General features: G+C 49.8%; 7 protein-coding genes across 7 annotated transcripts; all 7 read left to right on the forward strand.

The window, feature by feature from the left end:
- The first annotated feature begins 88 nt into the window (after nucleotides 1-88).
- M438DRAFT_348607 (chaps-domain-containing protein) lies at nucleotides 89-2,558 on the forward strand. Its single transcript, XM_029906182.1, has 5 exons — nucleotides 89-232; nucleotides 292-418; nucleotides 478-883; nucleotides 975-2,284; nucleotides 2,347-2,558. The coding sequence occupies exons 1-5, from the start codon at nucleotides 210-212 to the stop codon at nucleotides 2,512-2,514; spliced, it is 2,034 nt and encodes a 677-aa protein (XP_029756860.1). The 5' UTR covers nucleotides 89-209; the 3' UTR covers nucleotides 2,515-2,558.
- Nucleotides 2,559-4,113: 1,555 nt separating this feature from the next.
- Nucleotides 4,114-6,461, forward strand: M438DRAFT_408525 (cytochrome P450 family protein). Its single transcript, XM_029909958.1, has 3 exons — nucleotides 4,114-4,743; nucleotides 5,020-6,204; nucleotides 6,269-6,461. The coding sequence occupies exons 1-3, from the start codon at nucleotides 4,454-4,456 to the stop codon at nucleotides 6,357-6,359; spliced, it is 1,566 nt and encodes a 521-aa protein (XP_029756861.1). The 5' UTR covers nucleotides 4,114-4,453; the 3' UTR covers nucleotides 6,360-6,461.
- Nucleotides 6,462-8,887: 2,426 nt separating this feature from the next.
- On the forward strand, nucleotides 8,888-11,012 carry M438DRAFT_281199 (uncharacterized protein; the record flags this gene model as incomplete). Its single annotated transcript, XM_029901223.1, has 2 exons — nucleotides 8,888-9,697; nucleotides 9,747-11,012. The coding sequence occupies 2 exons, from the start codon at nucleotides 8,888-8,890 to the stop codon at nucleotides 11,010-11,012; spliced, it is 2,076 nt and encodes a 691-aa protein (XP_029756862.1).
- Nucleotides 11,013-11,786: 774 nt separating this feature from the next.
- Nucleotides 11,787-12,768, forward strand: M438DRAFT_105417 (uncharacterized protein). The gene has a single exon (XM_029898667.1). The coding sequence runs from the start codon at nucleotides 12,032-12,034 to the stop codon at nucleotides 12,713-12,715; it is 684 nt and encodes a 227-aa protein (XP_029756863.1). The 5' UTR covers nucleotides 11,787-12,031; the 3' UTR covers nucleotides 12,716-12,768.
- M438DRAFT_348612 (uncharacterized protein) lies at nucleotides 12,564-13,781 on the forward strand. The gene has a single exon (XM_029906183.1). The coding sequence runs from the start codon at nucleotides 12,712-12,714 to the stop codon at nucleotides 13,309-13,311; it is 600 nt and encodes a 199-aa protein (XP_029756864.1). The 5' UTR covers nucleotides 12,564-12,711; the 3' UTR covers nucleotides 13,312-13,781.
- Nucleotides 13,782-14,681: 900 nt separating this feature from the next.
- On the forward strand, nucleotides 14,682-15,300 carry M438DRAFT_408528 (uncharacterized protein; the record flags this gene model as incomplete). The annotated part of the gene is made up of 1 exon (XM_029909959.1): nucleotides 14,682-15,300. The coding sequence occupies one exon, from the start codon at nucleotides 14,682-14,684 to the stop codon at nucleotides 15,078-15,080; it is 399 nt and encodes a 132-aa protein (XP_029756865.1). The 3' UTR covers nucleotides 15,081-15,300.
- A 1,472-nt stretch (nucleotides 15,301-16,772) lies between these two features.
- On the forward strand, nucleotides 16,773-18,563 carry M438DRAFT_325702 (uncharacterized protein). Its single transcript, XM_029903101.1, has 4 exons — nucleotides 16,773-17,376; nucleotides 17,426-17,653; nucleotides 17,706-17,941; nucleotides 17,993-18,563. The coding sequence occupies exons 1-4, from the start codon at nucleotides 17,162-17,164 to the stop codon at nucleotides 18,433-18,435; spliced, it is 1,122 nt and encodes a 373-aa protein (XP_029756866.1). The 5' UTR covers nucleotides 16,773-17,161; the 3' UTR covers nucleotides 18,436-18,563.
- Nucleotides 18,564-19,017: the final 454 nt, after the last annotated feature.

The raw sequence follows: 19,017 nt of genomic DNA on the forward strand, positions 1-19,017 counted from the left end.
CCAATCGGATGATGAACAGGCCGCAGGAGGCCCGAGCTTTAAAGATGATGGAGACGGGGCGCGCGTTGCAGCAACAGCAACAGCGACCTGCCACTTTGTAACAAAGACAAGGAAGGTGCTTGATTTGGAAGGAGCCTTGTCGAATCTTGTCGCCCTGATTTACATTCCAACTTGTGCATGGTTGATTACAAAACTCCACGCAAGCGACCATGATCCAGACAGCTGTCCCCGAGTTCGTCATGGCCTTGCTGGAACAAGACGATCGAATGGACAACTAACAATAACAAACAGGATCTTCGAGGACGATTCGACCTCGGTAGTAGAAATCCGCACAGAAAACTTGCAGGCGCTCAGGGAATTGGGTCCCCCGGATCTTGTGCACCTGGTCAAGCAGCCCGTCAAATCGACAAGCAAGTCGGTACGCAATGCGCCTAGACCTCCTGAAGCTGCTCCAGGCTGACCAGCAACTTGTAACAGGTCGGAGTATATCACCACGTTAGCGGCACAGACGCATCTTCCTCTGCCAGTCTTGCAGCCTACATCAACACGCTCGTCTACTCTCCCCACGACAAGACCAACAAAGTCACATCCGGTCTCTACTGTTGTTACAATGCCTTCTCCCGCCTCGACATGCGCGTTCAAGTCCAGATCCCCGGAACGGTAGAGAGCTACTGCGTCAACGAGCGCGGCGACAAGCTCGAAGCTTCGGAGGAACACTGGCTGGAAACATACTTGTGCAGTGTCTTGCGCGCCTACTCGTACGCCGACGACGGCTCGGGCGACACCATCAAGAAGATTGTTGGCGTCCGTCGCTTCAACCCAATCACAAACACTGAGGCCGAGCACAAGTTCCTGGATGCTGCTGAGCGCCTCTTCTTCGCTGGTGAGTCTTGCCCGTACACAACCTTGACTCAATCATAACCTGACATGGCTGCACAACCTTCACTCAATCATATCCTGACACTCCTGCACAGGCTGGCAACTCGGCTCCGACCCCGAGATCCAAGTACCGAACCTCGTCTCGAATCACCTCACTACCGGTCTCCTCAACTACATCCGTACCACCGGCCGTTACGCCTCCGGCATCAACCTCTTCGAGAAGTTACGCACGCGCGACCCCGAGATATCATCCCTGCTTGCCCGTGTCTACATCATGGGAGATGAAGAAGTCAAGGCTGTACAATTGCTCCGCGACGCCATCCATCAGATGCCCATGGACTATCCTCTACTCGATTGCCAGGCAGAATACTGTCTGTCCAAGGGCAGAAGCGACCTGGCCCTTGAGATTGCTAAGCGCAGTGTCATCTCGGCCCCCAGCGAGTTCGCTACTTGGGCGAGACTGGCCGAAGTCTACATCAGCATGGAGCAGTGGGACATGGCCCTCCTGACTCTCAATTCCTGCCCCATGTTCACCTACCAGGACAAGGATTCACCACGCATGCCCGAGCCCGCTCGTGTCTCTCTCCCCCTCGCTCCGGAAGCCATGTGTGATGAGATCGATGACTCTGGTGCTATGGGCGAAGAGCTTGTTCACCCCAACCTGCGCAGATTGAGCGCTGCCAACTACAAGGGCACCTTCCAAAAGGCTTATTCCCTGCTGACCGAAGTCACCAAGCGCATTGGCTGGGACCACCTTCTCAAAATCCGTAGTCAGGTTTTCGTCATGGAGGAAGAGTACCGCCACGAGAGACAGGCTGTTGTTCAGCAAGAAGCACACTCACGCAGCGCCAGTACCACTGCGCTCCGTAGCCCCGGCCTCACCGATGGACGCCCTTCAACTGCTGGCTCAGTCTTCACCAACGGCGACACTCCTCCGGGATCTGCTGCGTTGGGCGATGATGTCTCGAAACCACAACATACGGTCACAGCGGTACCATCCATGGAGACTCCCGACCCTCAACCGCCAGCAGCCGATCCGCAACATCTTCAATACACCCAGTTCCAGCACAAGCGTCTTTGCGAGCGCTGGCTTGACAATCTGTTCATGGTCTTATACGAGGACTTGCGAATCTACACCATCTGGAGAACGGAAGCTCAACAATACAAGTCTCAACAACTCGCTTACAAGAAGTCTGCCGACGAGTGGGAAATTCTTGGCGAGCTTGCAGACCGTTTGCATAGACCCGACGATGCTGCAGAGGCCTGGGAAGCATGCTTGAACATGCGCTTCTCGCCGAAGGGCATGCGCGGTATTCTCTCTGCATATGAGAGATATGGAGACGTGCGGGGAGAGCTGGGTGCTTTGATCAGACTCATCGCTTGGCAGTACAAGTGGTACTCGGAGGTAAGATTGACATGTCCTTGTGCTCATCTGTCGAGTCAACATATGCTAATCCGATCCAATAGTTCTCACCCTCTCTGGTTCACGTCATCAGAAAGTTGATCGAAGAAGAAGGCGCCGTCAAGGTCAGGAGTATCATCCAGGCAACATCCCTGCCTCAACACATTTTAGACTTGACACATCAATACGCCGGCTTGTGTGCGGCCTTCAGAAGCAGTGGAAGTGAAGCGTAGTCATGGAATGATGAAGAATACCCTTTGTTTTTATCAAACGCAGCTACAAGCAATTTATTCTCTTCCTTTTCTCTTCGAATCGATGAGAAGAGTAACCATATTCCTTCGTGCTTTTCCCAGCGACATTCAGTCTCCCGAGAACTTGCATGTCAACATTCTCAATTCAGTCATGTATAATTCGGATGGACTACCTAAAGCGGAACTTGCATATGTGCTGTACATGCAGAGTGACATGTTCCCTTCACAAACTTGGCCGGTAGACGGCGAGATGGATGACGAAGAATAAAAAGCAGCATAAAAATCATCACATGATTTCCCTCTACAATCTACCGCGCCATCCGCTATATCATGCCATCTCTACGCCTCCCTGGCGTGAGGAATGCTGGGAAAAAGCCATATCCTTTGAGGTCTCATCAGCCCTTCATGTACAACCGTTGTGTTTCATTGCTGACTCATGAGACAACACACTCAGGGCATGCAATGCATTTTTTCTCCATGTTTCTCGGCTTGAGTGTAGAATATGCCCGACCGTTATACGTATGAAACAGGAACAGCATTTTTGTGGAAAAGCATGTGTTTGATGTGAGCTTTTTGGAAGGTGGAGAGATAGGACTGGAGATGATGCGACGACGCGATGCGCGACTGCCGCAATATCCGCGAGTCAGTGTTCGCTTGCGAAACCACGGCCATCGACCGCGAGCCCCTCATTACAATCGATATATAGCGAATATTGGTCTTGCCGCTGCAAGCGAACAGAACACATGATATTGAGACATAGATAGCAATGTCTTACTCACCCCCACATGGAAACTAGCAGCGCGCGTGCGTGTGATTCCGGTTCCTTCGGCCCTTCCTACCGATAGAATAACCACATTCTTCATAATCTTTTGACGAGTCTAGGCACGGATGCTGGACTTTCCTTCCAACTACTGTTTGTATACTATTCTTCTCCACACTTCAGAGTCAACATGATTAGAGAACCTGCATGTTGCAAGTGTTTTGTTCGCGTCGCGAGCAAGCTGCACCTGTTTCTTATCAATTTAGTTAATTAATATAGGTTTTTTTCTTGCGAGTCTAGGGTACGTGCATGTGCTTTTGCAGCCAATGACAAGCGAATCTTTAGCGCTTTTCCAGACCTCCGTCCGCAGACTTGCATACGATAGCGTGCTTTTCGAGAGGGTAAGTGGGAAGATCCTTTCCCCCTCTTGGGAGTTTGACACCTCTTTCTTCCTGCTTTGCTTGGGTCTGTTTGTTTGTCTTGGCCATGCTGTCTGCTGCAGTGCTGCTGCTGCTGCTTTTCAAATCCCGATGAGACGGTGGCAGAAAGGGTCATCCAAACATTCCCACCGTTTCGCTTGTGCTAACATCTAGGGCTGGAAGTCCACCTGGTTTGGGGAGCTCGATTGTAATGGGCAAGGTGTGGAGATGCGGCAGGAAGCGGTGGTTCCTCATATGAGACGATGATGATGGCCTAGAGTCAGTAGTTTGGGCAAATCGTTTTGATGGTGTGGGAAGGCAGAGTATGTTTAAATCCTTGAACCGAGACCAAGACCTTAATCAATCGTGCTCGTCTGTTTTCCCATACCCGAGCCCTTTGCCCCCCTCCCAAAAAGGTCCCGCTAACTAATGCATTACTTGAACGAGTGATCCCTCCTTTTCCCCTCTGACCGCTTCTTGATCCTTCTTCCCTGGTTTTTGGATACCTCTGGTCGAAACATCTCCAGCAAAACCTCAAACACTAACGGTTCTTGATTCTTTTTCTTGCTTTGTACCCCGCCCTCTGGGTTTGGAAAGGGAAAGATTCCCAATTGATAATAAAGACCAGCAGACGCACGCCGCAGGTCACCCCTCTCGAGCTCTGACACCGAGAACCATTTCCCCGGGACCTGTCCGATTTCCCACCTCTGGAATCTGGTATCTTTTTTTGCATTTTCCAATCATGGCAGTCACAACATCATCATTTCTTACATCCCCCTCTTTACCCTCTTTGGACACCGTGACCGATACACTTGTATCTCACTACCTTGTCACCTTTTTTGTCTCGGTTGCTGTTGGATATGTTGTGTATCAACGAGTTTTCGCCCCGTTGGCTGGTGTGCCGGGACCTTTTTGGGCGAGTCTTGGAAAGGGCTGGTTGATTGTTAGAGCGAGGAAGGGGGATTTGCACCGGGAGTTGATTAGGTTGCATGAGGTTCATGGGGCTTTGGTGAGAGTTGGACCTAAAGAATTGTAAGTGGTTCCTTTTTTCGATTTTGTCTTGCTTTGGTGGAGGGGTTAGGTGGGTAAGGGAAGAGTGAGGGAGGGTCTGGAGTTCGATGGTCATTGTTCTGCCATTTTCTTTTTCCTGTTCCTGTCGTTGATGATCATGTCTTTTACTCTTCATCCTTCCTCCTCGCCTCATCACCATCAACCCATCCACACTTCTTCATATGTCTCGCCTCCTATCTACCACTTTCCCTGCCCGACCGCACGATACCCTTTCTAACCTTTCTTTCCCCTCCACAGGTCAATCGCCGACCTCGACGGCATAAAGCTCATCTATGGCGCCGGATCTCAGTTTCACAAATCGGCCTGGTATTCCGTCCTCAAAGGCCACCGCACCTTCGACCCCTTCGCCGAACGCGACCCTCATATCCACTCTGCACAAAAGAAACTGGTCATCCGTCCCTACGCCATGGAAACACTCAAAGACTTGGAACCGTATGTGGATTCAACGGTTTATCATTTCATCAGCCGCATGAAGGAGAAGATGACATTGGGAGAAGTCGACTTGGGAAAATGGTTCCAACTTTTCGCCTTCGATGTTATTGGGGAAATTACGTTTAGTAAGAGGTTTGGGTTTATGGATGCGGAGGAAGATGATGGAAGTTTGAAATCTGTGGAGAGTACTTTGGCTTCGGCATCTTGGCTGGGTCATGTACCTTGGGTTTTTTGGACTCATGACTATCTACGTCCTTGGATTGGGAATTGGCTGGGTGTTACCAACCGTACTGGATCCTTGATGCAACGAGCGTTGAAGGAAGTGGAAGAGAGGAAGAAGAGAGGGACGGATCGTAACGACTTCCTCGAGAAATTCTTTAGATTGCAGCGGGAGAAGCCTGATCAAGTCACTGATACGGCGGTCATCAGTATGGCTGCTGCTAACATTACCGCTGGATCTGATACCACGGCTATCAGTCTGAGATCGATCATCTACCATCTCCTCCGCAACCCCCAACATCTGGAAACTCTCCGCCAGGAAATCGACACAGCGCGCCGCGAAAACAGACTTTCGGATCCAGTCACCATGGAAGAAGCAGAACGCATGCCCTTCCTCCAAGCTTGCATAATGGAAGGCCTGCGCATCCACCCATCAATCGGCGGTCTTCTCCCCCGCGACGTCCCTCGCAGTGGTTGTGTCATCGCCGGCCGCTTCATCCCCGAAGGTCATGTAGTCGGCACCTCAGCATGGGTCATCAACCGCAACACCTCCATCTACGGCCACGACGCTGCAGAATTCAACCCTTCACGCTGGATCAAAGGCAACAAAGCCGAAATGCAGAGGTATTTCTTGACTTTCGGTGGCGCGAATAGAATGTGTTTTGGAAAAAACATTGCGTTTATGGAAATGACCAAGATGGTTCCTACCTTTTTGAGGCATTTTGATGTTCAATTGACGTATCCGGAACGTCCGTTGAAGGAGAAGAATTTGTAAGTCCAAACCTCTGCCTATCATATCAAGATCTTTACGTTTACTGACTTTTTGGGGAAACAGCTTCTTCGTCATTCAAGAAGGACTAATCGTGAATTTGAGAGAAAGAGGAGATGAGCAGAGTAATGGAGGTGCTGAGAAAGAGGTTTACTAAATGTTACAGATGCGATTTGCTTACATTTTCTTTTCTTCTTATTGCCTTTTTCCAGAGGCCTCTTATCTTATACCATGGCGGAACAGATTGCTTTCTTCGTAGACCTTGCTTCAAATAATGAGCTTCAGCTCTTCATCATTTTCAAAACATGTTTTAAGGCAGCGAAGTGGCATTTCTTCGATTCTTGGAAAGCAATAGACAGGGGCGTTGATCCCTGCTGGTCCTCAGTCCTGGAAAGCTGGAAGCTTCCGGAAAGCTCTTTGGAAGATGTACAAGCTCCCATCAAGGAGGACATATTTCGCTCTCGACTTCGAGAATGATCAGGTAAGTGTATCAGAGGTCAGCTTAGCGAGTCGAGAGTCCGAGGCCAAGGGCATGGTGTCCGAAGGTGCATGTACTGATACAATGCCTTCAATAAGCTGTCAAGCACGTGGAAGTAGCAAAGTAAATGACTTCTGGGTGTCAGATTTTTGTCAAAATGGAGAAGCTGAAGTTCAGCTTCTCTTCCGGAACCCCTTTTGAGATGCACAAGTCAGCCGGGTCATGGCGATGATTCGATAGGTATTCCATTGCGCTCGAGTGAGTGTCCATCGAGCGCTCATGCGAGTGAGCATCGCAATTTGCACATCTGTTGTGCTGAAGTATTGTACCTCAGGTCCGCGGTGTCAGATCGCCCAAAATACCCTGATGATTTTGAAGGAGCAGCGGGAAGGATCGTGGAGATCGTCGACAACCAAATTTCGCTAGTGCTCGTGCTGAACCCTACGCGGCGGCCGGATGAGAAATTCGTGACCTTCCGAGCCGCTCCCGCGAAACCCTTTTCCGCCGTCTTTCGTGCGGACATCTCATTGCGCCATCGTTTCTGCAAATCCCAGATGCGCAGGAACGACTTCTCGAGCTCTCATCTTCACGTTGTGAGACTGGCAAGCGAAGCGGATGTCCCGGTCGGACGTGTACCCAACAGCTGATGAGGATCGCCTGATCTGCGGTGTAGCGAGGTGCATTTCGGGATTTGTTGGCCCTTGTTGTGGCTTGCGGAAGCTTGCAGCAGCGTGCAGACAAGAGAGTCAGTGATTGCAGCACCATCAACCCATTTCAAGGTTTTCTGCTGTGTCGCTGTTCGGGGGTGACAACGGACAAGAGCGATACACTTGTGTTGGTCACCCTTCAAAAGATATCGCTTTCGTTCAGATACTCACTATCCAGCTGCTCTTGACTCGTAAGTGCTGGACGCCGAATTTGGCAGATTTTGTTGCTTTTATATTGGCAGGATCAGTGTTGAGACGCGATGGATCTAGAACGATGCTTCTGTGAGTTGCTGCAATATTGCTGTTTGGCTGCTGACAGTACGTCTTCGATGCTTCGGAAGTACGTGTTCCCTGACCATTGTTCGCATCTGGGTCTGACAAGACAAGTAAGTCTTCAGTACATGACCTGATAAGGTAATCATTCGTGCCCTCGGGCCCCGATTGCCATTGTACTCGATAGCAAAGATCAGCCGCAAAAAAAGGACAAGAGACGCCTTGCGATATGAGACCAGACAAGGCGGCCGGAACAGTCACCCAAGGCTCGCATGTGCGGCCAAAAGTGAGTTTTCCTGCGAGAAAGGAACAACATGCCGTCACTCCTGAAGCACCTTGCGACACTCCAGCAGCTAACCTTGATAAAGTCGAACTGCGTACACACGGCCCCATGCAACAAAGCACACATAAAGGCGTAGCTGATCCTTCTCCAAGATCACTTCGTGTTTCACCAATCCTCCCCTTGTGCATGATAGCAAAAAAGAGGCTTACACTTGCAGCATCTACCTGAACTTCTTCTCCGCATCTGTGGAAGGAACGGTCGCATAGCAAACAACCCTTTCAAGCCATGGAGTCCGATCAAACGCAGCCTCTCCATTCACCGCCTCAAACTATCATAACACCATCGCCTGCATTGTCGCAGACGTCCACCGTCTTCGAATCAACGCCAAAACCCCCACGCCAACGAGCGACTTTTGCACGACTGGCCTCGGTTGATGATGGAAGATACACGGCCATCAAGAATAACGAAGACGATATCACAGAAGCGACACCATACAACGATGACCACGATACTCATCACTCGCAATCTTATGGCCTAGGCATCAGCATCTCCAAAGATGGCAGAATGGACTCTGCACCCAATACAGCTGACTTGAAGAATGGGTTTGGGATCAGTACACGTGAAGTGCCCTTGTGGAGCCCAAAGTCTGCAATGAAGCCGTCGGCGTATAGCTCACAAGCTAGTTTACCGCAACATACAGCATATGAGCCTGACATCCAACGTCTACGCAATCGTCGCAGCTTCGCCGACTCGTTACGGATGGTTTATGATGGTGAGTTCCCGACTAAGCCACTGTCGCTTGCATGCTTCAGGGATCGAACAATTACTGATTACCATCAGACTTTGGACCCACTGACAGTTGTGCTGCTCATCAACACTTCCATCACAGTCGTAGGAATTGGCTCTCCGTGACAATCCTGGTTCTAGCAGTCTACTCAACAATCATGTCCGGCATCTTCCTTATTCTGGCTCTACGCGGACCACGATATAACTGGATAAGGAAGGGTGGTCGCATGACACCGTACAGTGCAGACATGCTGACTGCCTTCTTCGCCAAAACTATTGAGCTGTCCTTTGCGACTGTATTTGTCTCATTCCTCGGACAGGTACTATCCCGCAGAGCGTTCATGAAGAACCAAGGCCGAGGTATCACTCTTGCCGAAATGGACATGCGGAGTTGGGTAATGCAGCCCGGTACCATGATCACGCACTTTGAAGCACTCAAGTCGAGTATTTTGTCTTTGCTCGGCATACTCTCGTTAGTGGCTGCCGTGGTAGCAATGCTGTACACCACGGCTTCCGAATCACTTGTCCAGCCAATCCTCCGATACGGACCTTGGGAGCACGGATCCATGCAGGGTCTTGTCAAAACCATCTGGGCAAATCCAACATATCTTGGAGTGAATTGTGGTACGCCCATCGCCGTAAAAGAGGACGATATTGCAGGTAACACCTGCCTTCAAATCCAATATGCCGCTCATAGCTACTACAATTACCAGCGATACGTCTCTGACTGGGCCACTGTGTCGAAGAATGGCAATGGCTCAAGTAGCCCCAGCCAACGGCCCAAAGGATTTGCGATGATTTTTGAGAATACCACAGTCACCGCTCCCTGGATTGATCTCGAGAATAGCGATGTCACTGCAAACTCAAAGCAGCATCAAAGGATTATCAACAACGTCACGCTTGCTCTACCTCATGCTGGTGTGCCAGGAGCAGCATGGGACGAGGTGAATCATATTCTACAGCCCGAGGTACGTGCATAGTCTTCCTTGAAACACTATTATGCTGACAGAAAGCCAGGACTTGGATGGCATGGGTGTCTACGAACTTCGAGCCTCGGTGCCTTCCCCGGCTGTGAATGTTTTATGTGCCCTGATGACTGAGGAGGAACTCGACCCAATTGTTTACACCAAGTGGACCAATTACAGCTCAGTTGACCTCGCAAACAACACACTCAACGTCACTGATTGGCCTACTGGAGCACCACTTGCGTTTTATCAACCCGGAACTGAGGTCAACGGCACTTGGCTGAACAAAACAGTTGTGGATGACATTTTCGAATGGGGAGAGAAGTATCAGACATCGCCACCAGTGTTTCCCAAGGTCCCCGTCGCATACAACACGCTCATGAATCATACTGGAGTCTACGGTCGTAAAGCCGTCTATCTGCTTGGTCGAGATGCCACCAACAATTTCGCTCTGTGCTCGATCAAGGTATTTTCGACCCCATTTTGTTCAACAGAATACAACGCGTCTCTAGTTGGCGCAAGCTTGGAAGCAAAATGCGATGATTCTCATGAAGTCGATTTGACCAAAAACATGAGATACATCGACAGTCTGAGCAATGCGACATCCGGAAGTGACACCATCAACAAAGACTGGCCTTACATAGGGACAGAACTGTTCAACTCGCTCTCGCTGAACGCCGGCATCAACGATGGTCAAGCCAGTAATGCTCGCCTGCTTGGTGAACTCATTCTGACAAAGGAGACCCTTCAACCCGATCGACCCAGCATCGCTGAAGCCCTCGCCGTACTTGCAAGTTCTACCCTTCTGATGTCATGGCAAGACGCGCCTTTTACCCAGTTCTGGAACTACACAGCTACCACTCTCTCGCCGGGTCAATACCAACGCTTCAACGCCACCTTACGGGCCCAAGAATACGCCTCGGGCGGCTCGGGTGCAAAAGCTACCCACACCTTCTACATCGTCTTGTTCGCCATCTTCATTCTCAACATCATCTGTCTCTGCTACTTCATCTCTCAAAATGGCCTCATCACCGACTTTTCCGAGCCTCTGAATCTCTTCTCCTTGGCAGTCAACTCACCACCTAGTGATCTGATGGCGGGTAGTTGTGCTGGAGGGCCGAAGGGGCAACAATATCGTGCTGCATGGTTCGTCAATGCTGCTGGAGAACATCTGTTCATGGAGAACAAGGATGATAATAGGGAGATTGGGGATGAGCAGCAGGTGCCTGGGCCCGGGCACAGGATGCAGCATTTGAGTCCGATCAGTCCGATGAGATCGGCTTTTGAGAAGATGAGTCGGCGTAAGAGCTGGCTTTGAGGTTTCTGTACGGCATATTTGGTATGTCCAACAACAATGATGGAGATGATATATTGCTATTCAATAGGAACACAGGAACACACGTGCCCCACCTGCCGAAGTTGGCATCGATTAATACTCTGTACCACAGTGAGAGTATCAAGCTTCTGAACCTTCGGATATTTCACCGGGACATTTTCAACCCAACCAAGACACGGCCTTGGCGTGCTTTCCTGATCGACCTCGTCAGTGGCAATTTTTCTCTGCAAGAATCACTTCCTGGTGAACACATCGATTGGCAAAACAGATGATCTGTGGCTCTTTCGTGATGTTGTTCGTTGCCTCTATTCAATCGCCTTTTTGCATGGACTGCGCATAATCGAGTAGGGACCGTCATTCTTGCAGGATCTTCGGTCAGCGTATTCAAGCCCTAGCTTTGTTCTCGTTGTCGGCGCCAGATTCTGACATTTGTCAAGGTGTCGCGCCGATGTTGACCATCATCATGCAGGATCTCTACCCAAGAGCTTTTTGGTCGCCTTACTTCCCCGCGCACGTCCCGATATATTGCAGCCGATTGGCCTGACTGCACAACAATTCAGCTTTCGAAGTTCCGACAGTCGACTATCAAGTATGTTTCAAGGCAAAGAATGTTTATCATGCAAGCCAAAAACCTTTTAAGGACAGTTTTCTGCTCATCAGAACTCACTCTGACCATGATTCGCAGACATTCGCTTGAGTCCAATTCGCTGACCCATGAACGTCAAGTTCAGGTGTTATCGTCCAAGCCCATGCTCGGCCAGTGAAACTTTGCAAGCACACGGCTATGTCTCTGTAGGAGCTACGCTCTGCTCCACTCAGGAGATACAACCTAGATACATGGCGTTGTCACATGGTCATGGCGCATTCGTTCGTCTGAGCGAACGCTATCCGCTACAGCTGCAACCCACAGGAAGCTTCTTTACTGAATAACATAAGAGTCATCTCTGTCCCCGACTCCATACAATTTCCTATTGCAAATCAACCAATCTGCCACTAGAACCATGTGCCTGCCCCCTGTCCTCTGGTCTCTTGTCCTTATCGCTGTGGCCTGTTGTGCTTCGGGCCACAAAAAGCATTCTGCATGGTCAGGATGGGGTGCCAACATCTTCAACAACCGATGGGCTACCAGCAACTCATCTATAAGTCACTCTAATGCTGGCACACTCGACGAAAGCTGTTTTGTGCAATTCCCTAATGGCGTCAGTGCACCACCAGCAATTTCTGGAGACATGGCATACTTCCCAACCTGGAATGGCCGATTTGTCGCCGTTGACTACAAAACTTGTCAGGTTCATTGGAACATTAGCGTCGCTGACATTGTTACCGATTATGCTCCCCTGACGGCTTTGCAAGTAAACTACACCAGAGTTGCCTCAAGATCTACTCCTCAGATCGATGGCTCGGTACTTTACTTTACCACACTTGCACACGCGCTTGTGGTTGCCGTAGATCGTGGGACCGGAGCACACTTAGCGTCCATCCAGATCAATCCTCACGAACTCGCATCACTCACAATGATTCCTACTTTCTACAAAGGCAAGCTTTTCATTGGTTCATCTAGCCAGGAAGAATTTGCCGCGGGATTTACTCCAGGTTACGTGTGCTGTTCGTTCGTCGGCAATATGGCTGCCGTGGGATATGACAAGAGTGCACGGCAATTCAAGACAGTGTTAAAGTCAGCATGATTACTGCCGGATCGACACTGCCCGGATGGTCGGGAAATGCTATCTGGGGCTCGCAACCATCCATCGATGAAGCTCGTTCGCAAGTGTTCGTGGCGACTGGGAATGTCTACTCGGTACCACCGGAGTACGAGTCTTGCTTGACAGACACAGATGCCAATGTCACTACCACCAACTCCACATGCCTACCCGAGGGGGTCCTCCAAGAAGCCATCATCGCTTTGGATCTTGAGACCGGGGCCATCAAGTGGTCACGCGTTGTATCTCCCCTCGATTCATGGAATACAGCTTGTGGGTTTATGGCCCTACCCCTGAACGCAGCCGTTTGCCCTGGCACACCAGGCCCTGACGCAGATTTCGGCATGGCTCCCACATTCGTCCCTGCTTCCATGTGGACACCGAAAGGACTTGATATCGTCGTCATAGGACAGAAGAATGGAGTCATCCACACCTTCTCTGCACAAAATGGCACACTCCTCTGGGCCAGCGCCACCAGCCCTGACGGCGGACAAGGCGGTCTAATCTGGGGCATCGCAGCCGACGACCAACGTGTCTACTTCACCGGCGTCAACGGCAATTCTGTAACTTGGCAAGTCTAGCCCTCGAACTAGACCATCTCCAACTCGGCATTCGGCGCCATTTCCCTCCTCAATGGCTCTATACTTTGGGAAACACCGGCCCCTCTTGACTCCATCGCTTTGGTGCCTCCAACCGTGGTCAATGATGTGCTGTTTACTGGCCGCACGGGAACAAACAAAACTGGTAGCTATGACCTCAATCAAGGAGGGCTTATAGCCATTGACAAACGATCGGGTCTCATAATCAGAGATTACAATCTCGAAGTCAATTTTCATGGTGGTGTTGCTGTGCAGAATGACCATGTCATGTTTGGGACTGGGTATAATGATTTTGCTGGGATTGGTGGGTTTCATGTGTATACTCTGTAGTCAACTTCGAAGAAGCAAGAAGTACGGCAGACGTCGTCTCTGCGCAATAGGAAGAATGTCTGCTTGAGGTATGCAAGATTCTGTTTTTGTTTGGTAGTCAGGAGTAATCGATGTTTACTGGGCGTTTTTATTCGGTCTTTGGACGTCTAGCGATCTCACATGTCTTGCTTGTACTTGCACAGTCGTTGACGACAGCACAATGGCGTAATGTCGAGCATCTCGTATATAGACATCGAGGATTTCCACATCTAAACTGATGCTGAGGACGCGACCCTGTTCACGAATCATCTCCAATCGACATTACAAGATATCAACCTCCCATCAGCACTTACGCGAGAAACGACGACCAACAAGACATCCACCGGTAGTTGGTCAAAAGGCCATGAGTTCCTCTGATGCCAGTAGGATCTAATCGTCTCGGGTAGGTTTGTGTTTTCCTTCTGGGACATCCGATCCATCGATACTGATTGTTACAGGCCAAGTCTGGCGGTGATATGTCATCTTCAGGTTTTGCCCTCTCGCGCTCAAGCGGGTGCGGCAAACAACCAGAACAATGATACCGGAACGAAGCCGGGCGGCGGTACTTGCTGGAGGCAAAGGAGATAAAAAGTAGCCAAAAGTGGCGGTGAGATATCAAAGACGTTACGAAGAGAAAAACCGTCGAAAATCAGGTCGTCGATGAAAAAGGAAAGAGAATGGAATCACAGTCGAGCGCAGAAAATGGGGATTGAGGGCGTGTTGAGAAAATGGCAGAGAAATGCAACTGTTGGTGTACTTGACACTTTGGGCTTGATGATCGTGCATTTGCTGTGCAGGGTGTATTGTAGTGCCGGGGGTGTTCTACGCGCGCGGCTACTATGCAGTCGTATGCAGGTATATCTGCTGTGCGACAAACACCAAACATGTGCTGACGCCCAAGAAATGCAAAAGTCAGCTTTTCAACACTCACCTCTCCGCCTCGCCGTAATTTCAAGATATACCAATGCTGTTTATCGCAGAATCACGTCTCTATCTTCAACACCATGGCGGCACTTTTCATCGCAATATACAAACCGCTGGAAGGAAATTACTACCACTGGGCACTGCACCTGCAAACCCCACACCCTCTCATATTCGAAGTCACTGGCTCTCATCCTTCATTCTCCACTCAGACTTCGCACGAGACACCAGAAACCTCGAGCCGTCGCGATCGCTTGGTCGAGAGCATACATGTCGGCGACATCAATACTGTGGATATCGAGCAACTGAAAGAGAAGATAAACATACAACACGTCGACAATGAGACTGTCGAGTGGAACTGCCAGGATTATGTTTTGGAGGCGTTGGAAAGTTTGGTTGAGGAATGTATTGTTGATGGAGATGATGAGGTGTATGTTGATGGTGTTGAGAGAGCGAAGAGGAAGTATTATGGGCCGATGTAAAGTCTTTGGTGCCAACATATCTGGATTCCAACATGTATCGCCTGAGGGAAAGAGCGACTCAAAATGGGACAATCAAAGAGCAAAAGCAAAAGAAAGCACCATGAGCAGGAATCGAACCTGCGACCTCCTCGGATCTAGACTGACACGGCGTTGAGTAACAACGAATGACTGCGCACGTGTTAAGACCACGGGTGTGTTAACCACTACACTACCACGGCTGTATTTACTAGGACAAAGAATCTCCAGAATATAATGGTTAAGGAAGACGGCTTGTGATGACGGGCTTGTCCGTGTAGCGTCGACTTGACGGGTAGAGCGAGGGAGTTGAGTTTGTTACCAGCAGATAGCATCCTCAGCTTCCTCCACATGAGCAGTGGGTGACTCGTCGCCTATAGCAATTCAACAGGAGGACAGAGGTATGTGGTTTTTGCATACTCTAAGCCCGAGGCTTAAGCGATTGAACGAGTAGCAGTTTCAGTACTTCCGGGTGATATTTGCGATATGTGAGTCCAGAGGTCTATTTCCATTGCGGCACCAGTCCAGTATTCAATAGTTGTGGGCATATCTCTCCATGCCACAGCGTCCATGAGGTTTCTCGAGATTGACAGGTCCAAGTGGTGATCACAACCACGCTGGGTGTCCAAAGTGCTCCGAAAGCGAAAGAGACCAACGGAGTCCAAAGCCGTAAATTCTTCCAAGCAGCATTTCGGGAAATTTGTGGTTCGGGAGTCATGCGGAATGGCTACATTGCGATATTCAATCTGTAAAGAGAAGTGATGAACGTCACTCAGGGCAAGCAAGACACAGTCCGAGGCTCGAGTCGAGCGCGAGCAAGAGATCATCATGTCCTCCGCTGATGTGACTCAACCATCTGTAAGAGCGCGCTCTCTGACTTGGCAAGAGTGTACATGATTAATGAGGTCGTGGAGATGAAGAACAAATGATTCTGCATGTGGGTTGGAGAGTTGGCGGGAAAGGACCACTCGGCCGAAGCTGAACCCTGAAATCAGCCGAGGTTCTCCAAGACTTCCAAGTTCTCAACAACTTGCAAAGCTGTTTCTTTCACCTTGCGCCAAAGAATCGCGACGTGAATCGATCCTGGGCAGCAACTATAATATACAGAATATGCTTTACCGACAATGTAATCAAAGTTCTTCTACAGGCGCCATCAACCTTCGATGCTTCTAAGAAGTTAAGCTTCTTGTTGAGGTTATCTCAAAGTGCCGCGACTCGTCTTCGCGTTTGCCCTAGCTGCCCAGCAAATTCCACATCCACGAAGTCCCTTCCTGACTCGGTTGCCTGTCAACGATGTCGTCGTCCCGCTCCCGGTGGCAGAAAACTCGTTCAGGCCGCCATTGAGTTCAACAACTCCTGAACACGTTCGTACCGTGAATGGACTGCTGCGACAGATCAGATTAAAATGTTTTTACAAGACCAATGCAGGTCGGTCCCATCAGAACGAGGATGCTACTACATGTAGGTTCCTCGTTGTTTCTGCGTTGTTCGTTCAACATCAGCCCTGCAAGACCCAGCTGCATGCCGACTCATGATCTGTATGATCGACTCACGATCCATATTAAGATCCACATCACTTGAGCGAGATACAACCCCAGATCTACAGAGGCTTACGCCCATGTTTCAGCGCAGTATGATTATCGACTTCCGAAGCCCACACAACGTGCTTCGCTTTCGCTTTGACCGACAGATTCGGAGCTGGGAGACTGATTGTCACGATCTACAGATATCCCGCAACTTTCCATTCGTCCGACACGCACAAATTAGCAGCATCAAGTACAGGTTTGGAAAGATATGGTAAGAGATCAGTGCGTCCGTGAACTGGAGTTAGCGAACCGTTTATGGAGCTGCAATTGCCTCTTCCGAATGAACGAAGCTATTACCAATGCTTTGACCATGCCGCTCAAGCAGGGCTTTCACTATGGCCCGCGGGTCTTGACTACTCTAGTACGTACATCTTTTTTTTCGAAGCGAGCGACATATAACAGGCGGACACCCCATGTTGGACGGTGAAGGCTTTTGGGCTCATCCTCCAGCCGTTCTTTCTTGCTTGGTCGTTGGTGAATATGTCGTCTTCTGGTGACTATCAAGTAGCCGCCTGTGCGGCTGGCTTCAGTCTCGGCTTTGGCTATCTCACAACAGTAAGAGCAATTCACCAAACCAGAGCCAATCGAGCTCCATGGCGGAGTGCCTACATCTGGATGATATGGGGAGAAATACTTGCGAATCTCTGTCTCGGGATTTTGACATGGCTTTGGCTCAAGGATATTGTCAAGAACGGGTATGTTCGATAATGATCACACTCGGGACCATGCTGACGTTTGATTCAGACCTGTCCTTCTCTTTTTCATTCTCTTTTTCTATGTTTTCGAGGTCCAGTTTCTCATGCAGATCATCATCAACCGTATCTCGATCATCTCTGAGCGCAAGGCCACTTCGCAAAAACTCAAGATTGCAACTGCTGTCGCTATATCCTGCATCAACGCTGCAGTCTTCTGCATCTTCATTCCTTCACATCTGACACCCCCACCGAGCATGGTGTTCGTCCACATCAACAAGTAAGACCAGTTCCTGACGAGCATGCTTTTGGGACATACTGACTCTTTCCAGATACTGGGATCGTTGTTCCAAGATTCTCATCATGCTTGTTGATGCCTTCCTCAACTGGTACTTCATCTATGTCGTCAAAGCTCGTCTGGTTAAGTACCATGGTCTTCGCAAGTACAAGCCGCTTGTCGCATACTATACTCGTCTTGGTATCATCTCCGTTGCCATGGATCTCATGTTGATCGGATTGATGTCTCTTCCGAACGGAATTGTGTTTGTTCAATTCCACCCTGTAGCCTGTAAGTCGTGAAAACAAACATCATTGGGAGCAATAGCTGATTATCTCAAAGACATGGTCAAGCTCAATATCGAAATGTCCATGGCCGACATGATCATCAAGGTCGCAAAGAGCAATGAGCAGGACATGAACTTCAACTCTTCATCACAAGGGACACCTTATCCAGGTCAAACTCAACGATCACAACATAATCACACCCTCAACGAAGACCACGACGACACAAAGATTCCTAGCAACGGCGTCACCAACAACACTTTCATCGGTCACACACAAGGAGACGAAGCACTCCGAGAAGACATCAAGGGCATTGCTCGCCAAACTGAAGTGCAAGTCTTCGTCGGTGACTCAGACAGCGAAAGTCGCTCCATCGACCTTGAGCAGGGCAAGCCGTCCGCTAGGGACTTCACCCGCGACAACAATCGCAACAGCCGTCTCTCAGACGATTCACAGATCCCTATGCACGATATGAGGAGTCCTACCGGTCGTGCAGCATAGTTGTCATTCGTCTCCCTTTAATTCTCTCGGAACAACAGTACTGCTTTCACTGTATCAGAGCATCCTTCCATTACACTTCTTGTACATACACTGTCAAAATATTCCTTTGTCTCCAATCATATCTCGACTTTTCCAATCCTGACTTCCCACATGACGGCTTCAAGTTTGCTCAGATGCTCAACCCAATCTCAATTTGCCGCCACATATTACCATAGCCCTGAACAATATTGCCATCGCCATCATAAATTGCGGCGCCCTGCGAACAATGCGAGTCATGGATACGTGCCGGGGTACCGACGGGGTGGACACGCAATCCTTCGCTCCAACGGGGAAATGGACCATGACTCGTACTAGCTGGGTGGACCCCTACCAAACTCCAGGAGGAGGGATGTTGTGGTGAAGGGGTCTGGCTAGCTAGTCTGTGTTTGGGTGTATTCTACGATGAAGAGGGTGGCTTCTTTTGCATGTTTCTTTTGCTGATGTGATGATTGAAGGCGGAGGATCGATATCCCAATGCCGAAGTTCAGAAACGGGTGCTGCGTGGATATCACCAGCGTGTGTGTGAGAGCTGGAGGTGGAATT

The sequence above is a fragment of the Aureobasidium pullulans genome (assembly GCF_000721785.1).
Source record: "Aureobasidium pullulans EXF-150 unplaced genomic scaffold scaffold_23, whole genome shotgun sequence".
In the NCBI taxonomy this organism is placed as follows: domain Eukaryota; kingdom Fungi; phylum Ascomycota; class Dothideomycetes; order Dothideales; family Saccotheciaceae; genus Aureobasidium; species Aureobasidium pullulans.

What these genes read in the sequence shown, in the direction of transcription:
- M438DRAFT_348607 (XM_029906182.1), top strand. Translation starts at nt 210, where the DNA reads ATGATCCAGACAGCTGTCCCCGA. An exon ending in ATCCAGACAGCTGTCCCCGA is followed by an intron (nt 233 to 291) that starts GTTCGTCATGGC and finishes AATAACAAACAG; the next exon opens with GATCTTCGAGGACGATTCGA. An exon ending in TGAGCGCCTCTTCTTCGCTG is followed by an intron (nt 884 to 974) that starts GTGAGTCTTGCC and finishes ACTCCTGCACAG; the next exon opens with GCTGGCAACTCGGCTCCGAC.
- M438DRAFT_408525 (XM_029909958.1), top strand. Translation starts at nt 4,454, where the DNA reads ATGGCAGTCACAACATCATCATTTCTTACATCCCCCTCTTTACCCTCT. An exon ending in AGAGTTGGACCTAAAGAATT is followed by an intron (nt 4,744 to 5,019) that starts GTAAGTGGTTCC and finishes TCCCCTCCACAG; the next exon opens with GTCAATCGCCGACCTCGACG. An exon ending in CCGTTGAAGGAGAAGAATTT is followed by an intron (nt 6,205 to 6,268) that starts GTAAGTCCAAAC and finishes TTGGGGAAACAG; the next exon opens with CTTCTTCGTCATTCAAGAAG.
- M438DRAFT_105417 (XM_029898667.1), top strand. Translation starts at nt 12,032, where the DNA reads ATGTGCCTGCCCCCTGTCCTCTGGTCTCTTGTCCTTATCGCTGTGGCC.
- M438DRAFT_348612 (XM_029906183.1), top strand. Translation starts at nt 12,712, where the DNA reads ATGATTACTGCCGGATCGACACTGCCCGGATGGTCGGGAAATGCTATC.
- M438DRAFT_325702 (XM_029903101.1), top strand. Translation starts at nt 17,162, where the DNA reads ATGTCGTCTTCTGGTGACTATCAAGTAGCCGCCTGTGCGGCTGGCTTC. An exon ending in AAGGATATTGTCAAGAACGG is followed by an intron (nt 17,377 to 17,425) that starts GTATGTTCGATA and finishes CGTTTGATTCAG; the next exon opens with ACCTGTCCTTCTCTTTTTCA. An exon ending in GTGTTCGTCCACATCAACAA is followed by an intron (nt 17,654 to 17,705) that starts GTAAGACCAGTT and finishes GACTCTTTCCAG; the next exon opens with ATACTGGGATCGTTGTTCCA.